General features: G+C 30.9%; 1 protein-coding gene across 1 annotated transcript; it reads left to right on the top strand.

Moving 5' to 3' along the window:
- Nucleotides 1-792: 792 nt before the first annotated feature.
- On the top strand, nucleotides 793-15,322 carry LOC108909664 (protein Wnt-1-like; the record flags this gene model as incomplete). The annotated part of the gene is made up of 5 exons (XM_018714057.1): nucleotides 793-928; nucleotides 4,880-5,000; nucleotides 5,152-5,420; nucleotides 11,167-11,429; nucleotides 13,844-15,322. Coding segments are annotated over 5 exons (991 nt in total), but the record flags the coding sequence as incomplete, so codon positions are not given.
- Between the last annotated feature and the right edge of the window lie 3,961 nt (nucleotides 15,323-19,283).

Raw genomic sequence — 19,283 nt, forward strand, 5'->3', positions numbered from 1 at the left:
GAAGAAGTTATCTTTGTAGAGAATTTTGGGAATTTCCCGTTTATTTAATTTTATGAATTTGTCATATGATTGTAGACATTTAATAATATCTACTACTTTCCATAATACAAGGATTAGCCAACAAATCAAAGATGGGAGAAGGGACTCCTAACAAAACAATTCAGGAATGAGATAAACTTAGGAAAATCTCATTAACTGGAAAAAATGGTGAAACGCTGACTGTGAAACTCTCAAGTTCTTCTCAACAGTCTTTCATCCAGCTGTACCCACAGAGAAGCCACTTACGAATAAAGCAGATTTAATTATAAGACGTTCATTCTCGGGGTTCGAACTCTCGGTGGCAGCAATACATAAATACTGGCACATTAAACCGCTGAGTTGCTAATATATAGATAAGATGAATGTTTTTTTACTGAAACTTACTTTTTAGTCAGTTTCAGCAATTTTTTCATTAAGTTCTATATTTCTATGAGGAAAACATTACAAATTGATATAAATGTTTGAATCTTCTTCAACTTTTAATAATATCTAATTCTAATCATATTGTCTCGTTTTAGTGAAAAATATGTCTTTGCACATAAAGCTGTTTGAGCAACACATTTTTACCTATTCTCGAAATATGCAATAACGACCAAACCGCATTTTGAAAGCCTATTCCTAATATAGTATTTAAAATAGGCATCTTAATGAAATACTTAGGAAACTGACCAAGTGCAATTCTTACTTACTTACTATACTATACTTAGTTGAAGCTTGTCTTTTTTCCTCGACTAAAATAATTCTTTGTTACAGGCAGTTAGGATTTCCAAATATCATGTCCAATTCCGTAGACTTGACACCAGCTCAGCACAAAGATAGATGTATGAAGCTAGAATATTTTATAGAGTCACAAAGAGAACTTTGTTCCAGATATGATAGAATATTACCAGTAAGTAAGAATTTAGCAGTAGATAGTAGTAAATACACGCTATATAGGGTGTTTCAGAACTTATACGAAAAAAAAAAAATTAAAATTTAATGCACAGGGACTCTTATAGATACAATTTTGTAAAAAGAAATCAAAAAGAACAGTTCGAAAATGATTAATACACTCAAATTATTTTGGATAAGTTGTGAATCACCCTGTATATGCAATACGAAACACATTGTTTAGTTAATGTACAAGGTTCTTCACGGTGAGTGGCCTATTAAACGTTTCAGAGGAACCAAAGACATTATGACTCTGAAATTTTGTTTACGGGGGTTATCAGATATGTTCTCCTTAATGAAAATAATGGCATCAACGTACCGCTTCCGGTTATACCGGAAATAGCTGTCAACTTCGTTATTTTAAATGGAACACCCTATATATTATTGCATTTTCAATAAGATAGAATAAAAATAAGTCAAAAATGTTAAAGCTTCACCATACGTAAATCTAACCGTTTTCGAGATAATCGACATTTTATATAAATTTTGACAGATGCAAGCATTTCAAAAATTCCTTATATCTTCCTTCGTTCTGGGAGCTTTCACTTGCTTTTCGGAATACACAAAGAACATAAGATGCACTATCTTCCGCTATCAAAATTACCTGAACAAAAGTGTCCCATTTTTCACGTTACATTTTGAAGACTTAAAACCGCCAAAACTTTTTAAATTCAAATGGAACACCCTGTATTTTTTAGCCACATTATAGAAAATCAAATTCTCTTTTCATCGATATAGGCATTGTAGGGGTTACAGTTTCGATTGTCTCAATTTTTTTTTTCGATTTTCTCAAAAAAAAAAACGGTTAGATTTACGTATGGTGAAGCTGTAACATTTTTAACCTATTTTTATTCTATCTTATTGAAAATGCAATAATATATAGGGTGTTCCATTTAAAATAATGAAGTTGACAGCTACTTCCGGTATAACCGGAAATAGTACGTTGATATCATTATTTTCATTAAAGAGAACATATTGGATAACCTCCGTACAAAATTTCAAAGTCATATTGTCTTTGGTTCCTCTGAAACGTTTAATAGGCCACTTACCGTGAAGAACCCTGTATAATAAACAGAGTTAGTTAATATAAAATGTCAAACTGTAGTAATATTGTAATAATAAACTTTTTGGTGTTTTAGTGGCTTAATCTTAATTAATAGTCTCGTAATTTAAAAAAGTTTTTATGCATATTAAGCACTTGTTGATTTTGATTGTTCTGGTGCTTATCTTTTATGTTATAACGATTATAATTACTAAGAAAACTAAAGTTAGCATTGCTGAACATTTAAATAAGAATAATTTTAAAAAAATGTTTACTGTAAACACTCAAAATTACACAATCATACTTTTAAATAAATCTAAAATGTTAGATTTTTAAGTATTCTAAAAAATCAATTCTTCTTCAATGTTAGATTTTTAAGTATTCTAAAAAATCAATTCTTTTATTGAAATTAGAATATGAGACACATTCATTGTTTGTTATCAATTTAATATGACGACATGAAAGAAAATTATAGATATTTTCATTATTTTACACAAAAAAGTATAATGTCATCTATTAGCAATTTTATGTAGTCAATTCTTTTCCAATGATTGTTATTACACGTGACTATAATATATTAATAATTTGAATGTATAAATGTATGTATTTGTTTAACATTGTTTGTGATTTGTATATAAATTTTGAATGAAATTTGTTTTATTGTTGGTTTCATTTACATAAAGTTTATTATTTATATGTTATAGTTCTTTCCCTGAGCTTAATAGTCAGATCTAAAAGGGAAAAAATAGACATATTTGTATTAAATGAAAAGAAAACCAATTTAACCTTTCACACGTAAATATTAGATCAACAAATAGCATGCATTCAATCAAAACTGCTCGAAAACTTACATATAAGAAACCCTGTATACGAGTATAGGTGCGTGTCAGACTAGACTACCGTATAATATTTAGAATTTTTATTGTAAAGGTAGGTCGATGGCCTCCACATTTTTATGGCCCCTAATGTAAAAGGGCTATTAAAATATACCTAAATTTTATATATTTTATAATAAAATAACATATGAGTCAGCTAACGAACTTCTCTTCCTCTTCCAGAATCCATTAAAGTGAAAATTCATAATTTTTTTAACATTTTACATACAAATTTACATCCCCTTAACTTTTTTATGTATTGACCTTTTTAACAATTTCTTTTTTAACATAAATCGCGAAAGTATGTCCGAATAATGTTTTAAGTCATTTTATAATTCAAGCCCACTGTAATCATCTTTGCAAAAATTATAAACGTACTAATTTAACCATTATTGGGTATTTTTTCAGGAAAAAAATTACAGTGGATTCTTACTCAGGGTGACTTGAAACATACATTTTTGTAGTAACATATATCGGGTATAGAAGTAAGCACATATTCCATAACAAGTATTTGAAAACAATATAAATATGATTGTTCGTTAGTATGCTAATGTTTTCTGGGTCACTGATCATGATTCCGAAGTCAAAATTTGAAAATTCAAGATGGCGTGGCGGATCCAATATGGCGACCAAAACTTTCGAAACCTAATTTGGTTGACAAACTTGATGGGAATGGGTTCCTACAGGTTTTCGGGGTTGTCGATCACGATTCCGAAGTCAAAATTTGAAAACTCAAGATGGCAGATCCAATAGGTATATGGTAAAACCTTCGAAATCTGATTTTTTTGACAAAACTTGATGGAAATGGGTTCCTATAGGTTTTCGGAATCGCCGATCAAGATTCCGAAGTCAAAATTTGAAAATTTAAGATGGCGGATCCAATATGGGTGCCGAAAATGTCGAAACGTAGAACTTTGTATAGATTAAAATTTATCTGTTTATCGTTATATTTTATCTTTGTTGCGAACTAGATTTTTGAAATAATGCATAAAATCTTGCAGATATTTTATGTAACTTTAAAACGATATTTCAAAATGTCAATGCTTTTACCTAACGAAATTAGAAGATATCTTACAATTTTTACAAATGGCAAATAATATTACCATTCCTCATTTCCCCTATTTTCCCTCCATTTCCGTCAAGTTTCGTCAACAAAATCAGATTTCGAAGGTTATGGCCGCCATATTGGATCTACGATTTGCCATCTTGAATTTGCAAATTTTGACTTCGGAATCATGATCAGTGACCCAGAAAACATTAGCATACTAACAAACAATCATATTTATATTGTTTTCAAATACTTGTTATCGAATATGTACTTATTTGTATACAAAAAAATACTTTATGGATGACACAGTGCCGCCATCTTTAACTTGTCAAAATCGCCAAGCGGCATTAAAAGTAGATGTCTAATCAAAATTTTAAGCCCAAAATTAATTATTTATCTCAAAAATCTTTAGGGGTGACAGAGAATGCCCCATTTGTATTTTATGAGCCCTAAATAAGTATCTGTGAGAACTTATTCACTTATCGTTGAAACTTAAGTTAGCCGTAATTTAACCAAGCAAAAATAAAAATTCACAGAAAAAGTCTATCAATCTTTTTTGCCACAAATACGATCCTAAGTACAATTTCTTTATCAAATATAAAAAAAAATTGGAAAATTATACATGGTCGCAAAAAAATGTTCGCTTTACTTTTGTTAGGTTTATCAGTTTCTACGAGTTTACACCAAACATCTTCAACGACATTTGCATAAATATTACATTTTACCAAAGTATTAACTCACTGTAGTCCCGAGAACTAAGCTGTTTAAGATATAAGATCACAGGAACCTTTTTTTATTTTCCTTAGAGCCCGTTTCACTTTTTTCCGGTAAATTTGAAAACACCCTGTATGACAAATACATTAAACATTGAAAGTTCTCAAAAACATATTTATCTAAACTATAAATAAATCGTATCAACGTTCTAATATCCCTATTTTTTTTTAGATTTTAGGAATTGGAGCTCGACTTGCCATGGAAGAATGCCAGAACCAATTTTCATTCAGCAGGTGGAACTGCACTACGTTTCCCGAAAGAAATAACACATTTGGAAATGTTGTCACAGTTAGTAAGTGCTTTCGTACTTCCCTAATTGTACATTTTATCTAAAAAAAAACTATTTACCATCATCTTTACTATCATATTCGTCAGCTTCACACCTTGAAAGAAGCACGAAGTAATTTCCACTTGGTAATTATTATAACTTATTTGTTTTTCAGGGAGTAGAGAAGCTGCCTACCTTTCAGCAATATCAGCAGCTAGTGTGGCATACACAGTTACAAGAGCGTGTTCAAAAGGCGATTTGTCCGAATACTGCTCTTGTGACAACAAGATAAAGAGGAAGAAATCCCAAAAATGGAAATGGGGTGGATGTTCGGACGACATCAAGTATGGTGAAAATTTCAGCAGGCAGTTCCTAGACGTCCGCGAGGACCCAAACACAGCCATGGGTTTGATGAACCTACACAACAACGAAGCTGGAAGGAGAGTAAGTTTTCTTTTGAGAAATTTATTAGAGGTAGTATTAAAGGCGTGTTTACTTACAAAGTAGTCAGTAGTCTTTTAAATTTTGACAATCGAATTTAAGGTTATACAGGGTGATCGAGAATGATTGACCGTGCCGCCTCATACTGATTTTTGATGTGCGGCATACCAGTTTTTGATAACAATACTAGAATCATGAGCGCAGGTTGAGGGATTTTAATGGTAAACAAATAATTACGTTCAAACGTCAAATAAATTAGGTTACTGTCAAAATGGAAGTTCATAATAAAAATATCAATTATTTAACAAAAATCAAAGTTATTTCACAAATTAAGCAATACTGATGGACCAATAAATGTTACTATTGTTATTATTATTAAAGAGGATGACAGAATCAAATTTAGGTTTAGCCTAACTTTTTCAAAATTCTTATTTCATTTACAATTAGAAAAACGTTTAAATCATAGTTTGATGTAGCTAATTTTGAATAAAGACTGTAAGTGCTTCAGTGATTTTATTTTTAAAAAGTTTTGAGTTAATTTTAAGAGAAGCACTATTGTGTCTATATTCTTGGCATCTAAGACGATTCAGCTATACAGCGATACGCTGCAAGCTGCTGTTTTTCATCAAAGCAAACTGCTGTATGGTTATAAGACGACTATTTTGCAGCTACTGCTTTCACACTTCTGAATATCCAGCGCAAGCGATCCAGCCCAAAAATTTATGCTGAACATTTTAGTTAGCTGTCGAAATTCAGGAAGTGTCTTAAAAACGTTTGCTTCAAGCAAATGCAAGCAGTTGGAAGTGCTTGATTATGTTAGATGGTAGGATTGTCTGTATGACCGAGAGCAATAAACAACAGTTACATGCAATATGTAATAACAGAGTAATTGGAATTTTTTCACATTTTATTGAATATTTTACCTTCAAATTACATAAAATTCATAAAAATATCTATATTTTTACAATAAATGTTCAATATGATGTCTATTGTTGTTCAAGCAGGTATTAATTCTTCTTTTCATATTATTAAATACATTCTGTAAAACATTTTGTGTAATACTCCTAATTTCGTTTGTAATTGCCTCTTGAAGTTCTTCAATCGTGTGTAACCGTTGAGCAAATACTGAATTTTTTAAAAAACCAAATAAATAATAGTCTAGGGGTGTAAGGTCAGGAGAACGTGGTGGCCATCTATCTCGACTAATTATTCGATCATCATAATACTCTCTAATCAACTCTAAAGTTTCGTTAGAGGTGTGAGCTGTTGCGCCATCTTGCTGAAAGTATCCATGATGGATTTCATCGTCGTGAAGTTCCTCAAAAAATAGTAACAATATTTGCTGATATACCTGCCCACCTACAACATACGCAATAAATTAATTACTCACGTATAATATCCACCTACTCTAACTGTAGTATTGAAAAATACTGTTTTATAATGTCGCAAAATATATCAGGTAACAACAAAATCTACAAAATAATATTCAAGCCAAAAAATCCGTGCGCCAATGACAGAACGTCAAATTGTGAAATCGCCACAGAACACCATGAAATCGCACGGAAAAAAGGTAATTTTAGCAAACGGAAATCAGTTTTGATAGCAATTGAGACAGGGTACGTTCAGAATCCAGTCAATCATTCTCGATCTCTCTGTAGTAATATGCAAGGTGTATATAAAGACTAAATATATGTGAATATTGAAAATTAAATGGAAAGGTCTCTCATGCAAAAACCTTATTTCCGGATTTAAGACCCTTCAAATCGAGAGAGAAAAATTTAGTTTTATCTCTCCTATTTTTCGCCAGTGTAATAATTGTTTAACAAAAAAAATCCAAATGGATAACTTTTACATCCAACAAATCAGGCTCTTTTACCTCTAGATTACATATTGCCTTTTCTCATTAGCGTCTAGAAAAGATTGGGCAAAATGGTGAACTTTTGGCATAATATCTTGTTTAGAGACTACTTAAATCATGTTTTTAATAGAACTGATAATAATTATCATAATAACAACATATAAGCAGAAGAAACTTCATATGCTTTAGCCGAGATTCACCATCAATAACAATACAATTACATACTATGAATTTGTGGACTAAATTCTTGAAGACCGCATAATTGGTCCTTAATTTCTGTCAATGGAGATAGAAAACTCACATTTTGGAAGAAGTATTCCTAGTACTTTTTGAAGATGTACCTTGAGTGTCAGCTTTGGTTTGTGTATGACGAATCTCCTACTCATTTTGGTATAAGAGCACGAGATTTAAACGAAACATATTTTCAAATCCATGGATAGACTAGTGGACATCAGTCACGGCCTCGTCCAACACCCTATTTAAATCCCATATATTTTTGTTCATGGGCGTTGTAATAGTTTATAATTAAAGCTTTTTTCAATGTATACACTGTAAGAAAAATTAATTTTCACTCAATTTTACCCAGTAATGTATCAATTTCACGAAATTGAAATTAAGTGAAATTTTCCTCTATTAATATCAGTAGAATAAAAGTTTTATGAGTGAAACTATCACTTTAGTTCAAATATTATCAAAAATGTAGAAAATTATTAATGTCCAATATTGACTGAAAATTTATTCAGTACCTTTTTGCTTTCACTCAGACCAATTTTTTTACAGTGGATTAGTTCATTTTAATGTATTTTAAATGTAATAGAGTCTCTCTCACGAAGCATAATCCTATGTTCACTATGGTATATTTCAATGTTTTCTCAAAAGCTATTATATTTAGGTATGGAAAAAATGGGAGATCAAATTTGTTTCAAATAAATCTAGCTATCTAAAACAGATTTTTAAATTACCATGTTGGTGATAAAAAATAGTTACGTAAGAAATTATTCATGCTTTTCCCCCTTGTAACTGACGCAGAAGATCAAGTAAATGCCTTATTGATAGTAAGTGTATATAATTTTATTTCTGCACTTTCTCCATGTTTAAAGAAGTCGGTGGAGACTATTTTGTATGAAAAGCAATCAATACCTCCATATTTTCACATTTATTTATCTATAACCTGTATACAAAACGAAGTTTCCTAAATATGCAACCAACCAGGAAAACTTTTAGAAATATTTAATTATACAGGGTCTACCGTTTAAAACTACTCAAGTCTGTATCTCCTATAATTTTTAAAATATTCTCTAACAACCTATGTATTTCAAACTTTTTAACACCTTCTGAGTTAACTGTTTGGATAAAAAATAATAAATGATTGTAGAATCATGCCTTATTGCAGTTGTTGCTACACAGGGTATTCCAAATTCAATATGAATTATAAGTTAACATTGCGACTTCGAAAACTGCTGTAGAAAAGTTAATTAAATCGGATAATTTACGTATTATGTTCTCCAAGTAATCGAAAACATTTTTTTAGTTTTTGAAATATTTATTATGTACAAACTTCAGATTTCAATTTCATCGTTTGCTGGGTTTATTTGAAAAGTTATACGAAAATTGAATGACTCTTTTTAAAAGCTATTTTTGCTTCTGTATTCAATTATGGAATCACATTTTTATCGCAAACCCATTAATATTTTCGTGTCATTATACTCCTTATTTCATTCTGGATTTAATTATGTTACTGCTTTGGTAACATTTCGAACTGGAAACCTCATTGTCAATATTACACTCGTTCAAAGATATAAATTGTCTTGTTAAAACTTTTTTATTTGTTTTTTCTTTAGATTTAGATAATACTTTGATTATACGTGTCTTAAAAAGTAGTTATGTACAGGGTGTCCCAAACTCGATAGTATGGGCCTACTGTGAGGATACAAAAAATTAAAAAAATTTAGGGGCGCTGAATCCGAATCTGGCAGCAGAATTGCTCTATCACGTCAGGTTTTTGAGATATCCTAACCTAAAAGTGCAAAAAACACTGTTTTTCGTCATATTTGAGGTTATGTAGTAATGCCATCTATTCTTTTTCAAAAAACTAATACATTTAATCTAAAAGTACAAGGCTCCCTCCTTTGAATGCCGTTGAGTTTGCTCAAATATATATATATTTTTTTTCGTTGAGATATCACATGTTGAAATTTTTAAGTTTCTCAGTTTCTTAATATGCGAAAATCGACTAAGGATCCCTTAGACATCAAGCAGTCGTTTGCATTTCAGAAACTTCATACGCATACGGTTTGTGGGTTTGGAGTTGGTGAGCTTGAGGTTTGTAAGCTTGGAGTTTGTAGGTTCGAGTTTTGTGGGATTGGGGTTTGTGGGTTTAGGGATTGTGGGTTTGAGGTTTGTGGGTTTGGGGTTTGTGGGTTTGGGGTTTCTGGGTTTGTGGATTTGGAGTTTGTGAGTTTGAATGTTTCTGAGTATGAAATTTCTGAACTGCAATAAACTGTTTGACGTCTAAGGGATCTCAAAAACCTGACGTGAATTCTGCGGCCAGATTCGGATTCAGCGCACCAAAATCCTTCGGGAATGCATATTAGTGTGTCTCCATCTTGATCCTTGATGACCTGTTATTTTCAATGTATCTTAGAGAAATTATACCAGAATAAAAATGTTAGTCTTCTGTTTCTGATAGTTTCTGGAGGCACCATATGTACTTATCCATCTTTAAACACACCGTATAACATCAAAAGCTATAGACATATACTCGTATATAAAATTAAAGCTACTTTGAAATTAAACAATTAGTTTAGATGCCTTGAATAGTTAGTTCAGAAGGCCTTTAAAATATGTACACGTTTATGTGTCGACTGTTGTAATGTCTTTAAAATTATGGGAAATACAAGTTTNAATCATCTGTTTTCAAAATTTTAAGAGAGAAGAAAAATGAAGGAGACGTTAAGAAACCTAAAAAAGGGGGTGGAAAGAAGAAATTAATATTAAATGAAGATGAGAAAAATGCAGTTCGGCGTACCAGTACATAAATCATAGAATTTATATTTTGTTTATAATTTGTTAATATTTCTTGTTTGATAGAAAAATAACTTACTTTGTTGAAATTGATAGAGAATTGTTGTTAGTGTTTTCATTTGATAGAATCATATCATAGGATTTATATTTTGTTTTCATTCTGTAAATATTTATAGTACTTATATCTGTTATACAAGGTTTTTGCTTTGAAATTTCGTTCTTATAAAAAAAGAATCGCAATGGGGTGCGATGAAGGGATCAGTTCACATGTGGAACCCTGTTCCTACAAAAATCCCTTTATTCTCATAAACTATTTGTTTAAATGTAATTTATAATAAATCCAATTCGTTATTTAAATTCCACATATGTACTACATTTCACCTCTGTACGCGCCTCTGTTTATTGTTCCGCTTCTGCTTTACGATCAAGCTTGCCAGGTTAGTATTTGTCGTATAACCGACCACTTCGTACACTCGATGCACCTGGCCGACTACAGCTGGTACCAGAACACAGTGCGTATGCAGCAGTATTTCAGATTTTACATTCAATTTCATTTTAAATTTGAAATGGTTCATCTTACGCCTCCTAAAAATGATGACACAATTTTCCTTTGATAAAAGGCCGACAATTTTTTTGCTCTACTTTGCATCAAATACGATCCTACTATAGACATATACTCGTATATAAAATTAAGTTACTTTCAAATTAAAGAATTAGTTCAGATGCCTTGAATAATTAGTTCAGAAGGCCTTTAAAATATGTACACGTTTATGTGTCGACTGTTGTAATGTCTTTAAAATTATGGGAGATACAAGTTTGGGGAGTGTTAAGTGGCGCACCCTGTATAATAAATCTAATTATTTGTAGAGTGTACGGTCACGAATGCAACATACATGCAAGTGTCACGGGGTGTCGGGATCCTGCAGTATGAAAATATGTTGGAAACGGCTCCCGGCCTTCAAGAAAGTCGCAGAAGGTCTGTTTCAGAGGTACGAGGGAGCTTCCCACGTCAAATTTGTAGAGAGGCGGAGGAAAAAATTGAAAGCCATAAGCCCGGATCTGAAGAAGCCCAATAGGACGGATCTCGTCTACTTGGACGATTCTCCGGATTACTGCGAGAAAAATGAAACGTGAGTTCCATACTACATGTCTCTTGACTATTGTTCAGTGAACCAGTTTAAAGTATTTCGGTATTTGCATGTATTTTACGACTTCTATAAAATTAACAAATCTGTTCGTTTTAAAAAATATTAAAGTCTAAACATAAACATAAACTGCCACAAGCACATTAAGCTATTACCATGAAATATCAGAAGATGGTGTCTTAAAAGCTTGAACAAGATTTAAGAATTAGCTTGACAGAAATGCACGCATTGGCAACTGTTTTTAATTTGGCTCTTGAAACGTCAACTTTCCATTGAAATTTTTTGTTATTTTGGTGTAACAAACTTCAATTCATACTTTAAGTACCAAAATTTTAATAAAAATGACATTTATAATGAACGGTACAATTACAACGATAGTCATAATAAATAAATAAATAATTTATTGTGAGAATAATCCACAACTAATCTTTTTATATGAATTGTACTTTTAGTCGCAATAACCACGAAGAATTACTTTCTTTAATTAACTTTCATTTATGATTATTAATAAAACTTCCTGTATCTGCAAGAGGTTCAGCAGTTATGTGACAAAATGATTTTTTAATCTTCGCTAATAGTCCAGTCACTGAAGCATGTTGGCTACCAATTTTTTCGGATGGAATGGATTAACGTGAAATTTGAAGTGTAGCTAGGGAATAGCCCAAGAAACAAAGGTTATATTGTGCCGATGTGTACTTTTACCCTAGGGGTGGATGCCACCCCTTCTGGAGGGTGGGAATTTTTCTATTAAAAATAACCTCACAATTCGATAGAGGGACGAATTCTAAGCAAAAAATGTTCTATAAAAATTTTTTGTACAGTCAATACTTTTTGAGTTATTTTTAAACATGTTCGTTTTTACCCCAAAAAATGCTTGTATTGAGCCATTTTTCGAGAATATCTCAAAAACTACCTACAAATTTTATCAAAAAAATGATCATAAACAAAAATGAAGGTAATTAAATAGCAAAGAGATTGCTTTTTTATTTTTGTAGATGGTATAAAACCCCAGAAGTTGAAGTCAATTTCGAAGATATCTATAATCGAAACGTTCAACGTCCTGTAGCGGAAAAATGAAAGGTTTTTCGAGGAAAACTTATATAACACCTATTAAAGTATTTGAAAAGATCTTTAAATTGAGTGGTGGTAGAAGTCGTTAGCATGAATACTAATGAAGTTATAATCAAAATAATATGATTGTCTTGATTTTTGAGAAAAAAAAAATCGGTATTCAAATTAATGACAACGGAAAAAGAAATTGAACGTATTCCTTCTGCAACTTACTTTATTTATGTATTAACAGTAGATTCTGGGAATTTGAACGATTTTAGAAGCTTAAATTTTAAAAAAAAATTTCATTTACTTTTGAATAAAATTTTAAATATTTTTAAAAACCGCCTTTTTTTCAAAATATTTGATACTGTACAAAAATAAAGGAGACAGTTTTTTTTGTATTTTTTCCGTACAATTGAATGGTGTAATCAGTTTTTGATTTTTTTTTTAGATTTAAACAAATTATCAGCAATTACTAAAAAATTCATTGTTGCAAGTCATTTTTTATTTTTTTGCATTTTTGAGCATGTTTTTGAATTGTGATTACACATTTCATTTTCCCACCAAAAAGTATATGTCAAACCGAAAAAAATGATCATCGGCAGAACTCCGTACGATGATTTTCAAATAGGAAAACATGAATAGGTATCTCGGTAACTTCTTGATTTTTTTATCTAAAAAAATGTTTGGTTATTTAAGACACAGAAAGGTATACTTTCACTAAGTTTTGTCAAAATTAAGTTATTTTTACAGAAATGAGAAATAAAAAACGAAAAATAAGAAAAAAGACCTGTTTCTCGCATTTTTCTCGGAAATTTTGAGGTTATCTTAATAAGTGACTTCTATGAAAGTTGTAGTTTTGCAGGATCTACAAGTTTTGTATTAGATACTTTTTGTTTGACCTCAACTTTCGCCAGAAATCCCAATGATACAATTTTTCACAAATTTTCAACCATAAAAATTAACCCTCCGCCATTCCTGCTCACACATTTATTTTTTTAGGTTAATAAACCTAAGGGGCTTATAATAATAAGCCCCTTATCATTTCCACTTATAAAAGTCTAGATAACAATTTTCTTTTTTTCTCTCTCTCTAAATGGGTTATTTCGATCGGTCTAAACAGTGTCACAGAAGAATAAAAGACTATTTATTTCAGGTACTCTTAGCGATCTATCTTCGACTATTCCAAAATCCCTCGTATACCAACTTTCCTTGAAATTACTAAAAATATGACCAAGTTGTTTACAAAAAAAAAATAAAGGAAACAACTTCATATTAATTTACTTTCATCCCTTGAAGAATGCTCCATTCGCTTATAGATCTCCTAAATAGATGTTCATTTTCAGGCTAAATATCCTGGGTACTAGAGGAAGAATATGCAATCGGACCAGTCAGGGAATGGACGGCTGTCGACTGCTTTGCTGCGGAAGAGGTTACCAAACCAGGGTGCGAGAGGTGGAGGAAAAATGCAAGTGTCAATTTATTTGGTGTTGCAACGTTGTTTGTGATATATGCAGATCTAGAAAGGAGGAGCACGTCTGCAACTAAGTGTGTACAAATGGCGAACGACTGAAAAGTACCATTGGATGTTGATATATCCAAAAGTCCAAACGAAATGTATTTATTGAACAACATTTGAGATGTGACTTCAGTTCTGTTTTATTATTTGGGAAGGAAGGAAAATGATGCAAGTGAGGAGAATCCTCTGTCGGTAAATGGATGATTTTACCGATCTGCCCATCAGTAATTAGGAAAAAAAACTAAAAAATCGATGTTTAGAAATATGTACTAAATTAAAGAGGTGTTTGGTATTGAGCATGGACATTCCATTAGAAGATAAATTTTAAAAATTAATAAATACGTATACTCTCGCAGATGGGTGGAAAATTTAACCGGAAATGTAGATAAATCTCTTGTAGGCCTAAGTAAATGTTCTTAAATATTCTCAACTTTATATTTCCAACGCGTAGATATTAAAATTAACATTCGGCAAATTTTATATTTAAAATTTTGAGAGCGATTGATTATTCTTGACCGATTCTCTTTCATGAGATTTTTAAGTAATTTGCGCTGGTAGACAGCGATTATGAAATAAAAACTATCTTCCACTTTTATAATGGACATTGTCAATTTTTTTTACATGGAAGCAGATTCCATTTGGAAGCGACTTTTGACTAGTTATGTACTAATCTTATAAATACATTATTTAAGGATCATATTTTTTATATTGTACTGTGATACATACATATTTAGTTTATTTCTGTATTAAGAGTTAACTGAATAGCAATAGGTTGAACCGGATGCAGTCAGTTGGGGTAACTGTACGCACCTGTCATAGACTATATTAAGATAAAAATTTTAAAAAATACCTTCAATTATTTACTTAAACTCTTATTTATATATAGTAAGATAACCACCTCGTTCTTCCGTAGTTTTGTGATATAATAACGTTTAATTTGACTCTTGTGTAGAACTGTTGCAATAATCTCAATTACTAAAACTTTCTTCCTACTACTCGTAGAAGCTTTAGTAAGTACCTAATTCCTTGGCAGTGTCAACTTGTTCTTGAGACAGTATTTTGCAATATGGATTATGGACATTTTCTTTTGTTTTGCGATATGTTGTGTTCCTACAGTTAACCTCATACACTTACCTCAAACCTGTAGGCTAAATTATTACTTGAAATTCTTCTTCTTTTTCTTCTTCTTCTTCCAGTGGTTAGGTAGGTTCATTAGTGTGACGTGACGTCCTGACATCAGCGTCGCCATTTTTGTTGGGATAGGTCATAAGACGCGATCCAATCCATTTATAAACAATTTGAGAATGTCATTATAGAATTATTATTAGTGAGTCTCAAGTTATGCATAATAAATTATATGGAAAAATAAATTAATTGTACTATATGTTATAGTTTTTAATGATCACAAAAACTTACTTTAACATTTTAACTTAACCTCAATGTAAATATGTTATATGTACAACGTACCTTTAATCTTCTGAATCTATAGAAACAAGAAGGCGTTGATGACGTCAACACTAATGAACTTAATTATGCGTCGAACTGTTCAAATTATGGAGTTTATACAAGTAGTGAAGACTTCGTGTTAAAAAAGAGTGAGCCATTTCTTAGTTCTATAAAGGCGACGTTGCTGTAATTAAATAGAGAGGAAAAAGGTGTCCGACGAAATTAAAATGACATAATGTTTATGCAGGGTGGACCATTAGTGTGAGAAAGTAAAATAACTCCCTTATTGTTACTCATAATACAGCTAAAAAGTTTATTTAAAAGTTATACATAATCAAGAAACCTAAAGTAGGTACCTACAAAATTAATTTTATACACACAGGATGATGAGTCAAAACGGCCAAATGTTACATTTTTTAAATGGATTTCCGAGAAATTTCTATATTATATGGCAATATAAACAGTTTATCATTTTAGTGCAGGGTTGCCAAATTATGTAGAAAATTCTTCAAGTTTTGGAAAAAACACGACCTCCAAGAAATTGTATTAATTTTCAGCTACTAACACATGGAACAAAATAATTAGACAGAGCTCCTATATTAGCTAATATCGATATTTTATACCGGGCATTTTTTATGATACGATAATTTTTATAAAGCTTAAACTTGATTTTCTAAAATTGTTCAAATGGAACATCCTATATTTTATTGTTCTATTTTATTCACATATCGGTCCACTTCAACTTTTATTGAACATGTTCTATATCTAAAATTGTTAGTTTTTAAGATATAGCAACATTTCTGAAAAAACTTAATTTTTAATAATTTATAGAATACTACAAATAAATATTAACTAATAAAATTAACTCAAAATGGAATGATAAATTATGAACTGACAAGTTGACACAATGTGATAGTTTTTTCCAAAGCCATTTCATGCGAACGAAAATAATAAAAATTAGGTTTTTCCAAAAATGTTGCTATATCTTAAAAACTAACAACTTTAGGTGTAGAACATACTTCATAAAAGTTGAAGTGGACTGATATGTGAATAAAATAGAACAATAAAATACAGGGTGTACCATCGGAAAAATTTTAGAAAATCAAGTTTGAACTTTCTTAAAATGATCGTATTTTGTCCTTTAGGTTTTTTGATTCTGTACAACTTTTATATAAACTTTTTTTCTGTATTATGAATAACAAGGGAGTTATTTTACTTTCTCATACTAATGGATAAAAGTAACTTCTATTTTTTACTAATTTCTTAATAAATATTGAATAATTCCTTCCGTTTATCTAGTGGGTCTGATCTTGTAAGTAAAACTTCATTACTAGACTCTCCCGTGCATCAGCGCTGCAACAGCGACTGTTTAAAATTTACTTTGGGTCATAAAACGGGATCAGAATTTGTATGCGCGGTGCCTTCACTCCTTGTCTACACTCCATAGTGTGTAGGCTAAAATATTACCTGAAATTCTTCTTCTTCTTCCTGTAGTTAGGTTCTATTCAAGTCCCAGAGCGCGACCTTATCAGGCCTATTGTGCGTCCCACTGTTCAAACCTATTCAGCAAGTAGCTTTGAATTTTTAACAAAGTCCAAAAGCTTCCTTGCCGACACTTCTCTCAGTTCCTTGGGATCCAAAAAGGGTTTCTTCCGCCAAATCACATCCTCGGCATACTTGAAATTACTCCATGGCATGATCCTTTTATTTTTATTAATTAATAACGGTTTAAGCAATTTCATATTATACTTATATATAAATAAATCGCGGTACATTTTATATAAACCACAAAAATTTTAACGAAATTGCTCATTTTACTTTTTACGCAGTTCTATTTTTAGTGTAAACTTTAAATATCCACCAACACGTTTTTACAGCAGGGCTCACTTCGTACGATTACCCCAACTGATTGACTCTACTACAGGATCCTGTATGTAATAGTTTTGTCCAAGAAAACTTTAAGCTCCAAAATTTCTTACTACAAAACACTAGATACCAATTTTTCTAATTGACGAGAATGATATTAATACAGGATTTTGTTATATAGTGATCATGTATATACATTTGCTTCAGGCCCTCTCAGAATATCTTGTAAAAAGTATTATACTAATAATAATCTTAGTTTTTATAATAGAAACTGTAATTTTATCTTAAAAATTTCAAATACATATTATAAATATATTCGTAAAATGCTGATAGAAATCATAAATGCTTTAATATTTTCGTAATTAGATACCGCATTACCACCATATGTATATTTATATGTCTGCACTTGAATGTGGCATAAGTACATTAACATTACTTATGCTTGTCTTATGAAGTTTATATTGTACATAGATTTTTAATATATTATATTAACTAATTTAAGTAGATACGTACCACATGTAACTTTTAAAATGTAGAACTAAGTTCACTGTAAATAATAATTTAATGAAAATATGTAATGTAATGTAAAATGTAATTTCTGTGGTGTAGAGTACAGATTCCTATAATTATATTTTAAGTTATTCTGAATCACTGAGAATACTACGTTGTGTGTGCCATAAACTGATGGTTTCATGTGAATTTGTATGTATAACAATATGATATTACTCATTACCTCTCACACTTTCATTTGTACTTATTTATTATTTATTTATGTTAGATAAAATATGCAGTATTAATAAATACTTTGTGTAAAAACTATTTTATATTTTCATTCTTTTGCGGTTTTGTAGGTTGTCAAAATAAAAGGCAAATAATTGCAAAAGTTCTACTTTTCGTCTGCTTGAAATACCTATATTTTTCTGTCATTGACGCCTATTGGCACTTTATAATCCGGACGAATTAGACCAAACACAGGCATGTTTCAAAAATGGGGCCTAACTCGAATTTTGCTTGAAATTAAGTAAAAAATACACACAATAAAAGCCTAAATTTGCGTATTTGTAGAGGTCGAGCGTCATATTTATAAGAGAAAAAATTCAGTTTTTCGCTTATATCTCAGAAAATAAGCGTCTAATCTACATGAGGTATATTTATCGATTTTGTTCCTAAGTAAATTTGCTACAAGGGCACATTACATTTTTTTACATAGCAAAATTTAACGGTGTAAAAAAATGCAAAATTTTCAGAAACAAATAAAATTAACAAATTTTACTGAAATTGGATGAAACTACAGGAAAATATAACTGTTGGAATGCTCAACAAATCCCGCATCGGACCTCCTATTTCAAAATGGCGGCCTATTGCAAAATTATAAAGTCGAAAATGCCCAAGTCAAGATATCGAAATAAAAAAGGATCGAAAGGTAATTACCACATACTTCTATCCTATACTGATCATTTTGCAATTGAGTTGAAGCCGAAAAGTGGGGCGACGTACCAGCGTATTCATACGCATGCGTTTACTTTACGGGTTTTGATTGGTTGAAAGGAACCAAGAACGGTGAGCGCCGAGCGGTAAAAAAGTCAAACGTCAAACCAAGCTAACCTAAAAAATATTAATATTCTCAGTTTTGTTTTGTGTTGTGCTAGTCTAGTGTTTTGGTGAAACTGTTAGGGTATAGTGTATATTTTAATAAATAAATAAATAAATGTATCTTTTCAGTTTTATTTCATAATCTGTTTAAACCTGCACTAATGCTTCTATTAATTTATCTTGTGTTGATATTTAGTAAAAATGTTTCAAAATTATACTCGATAAGAGCCTTAATCGTGATGGACATTATTATCGGATTGGTCTTTTACAGATATTTTATAGCATGTTTTTTTATATTATCAAATAAACTGCAGAAACCACTATTAAATAATTATATAATAAACATTTTTTTATTAAAAAAA

Source organism: Anoplophora glabripennis, unplaced genomic scaffold, assembly GCF_000390285.2.
Source record: "Anoplophora glabripennis isolate ALB-LARVAE unplaced genomic scaffold, Agla_2.0 scaffold486, whole genome shotgun sequence".
NCBI lineage: Eukaryota > Metazoa > Arthropoda > Insecta > Coleoptera > Cerambycidae > Anoplophora > Anoplophora glabripennis.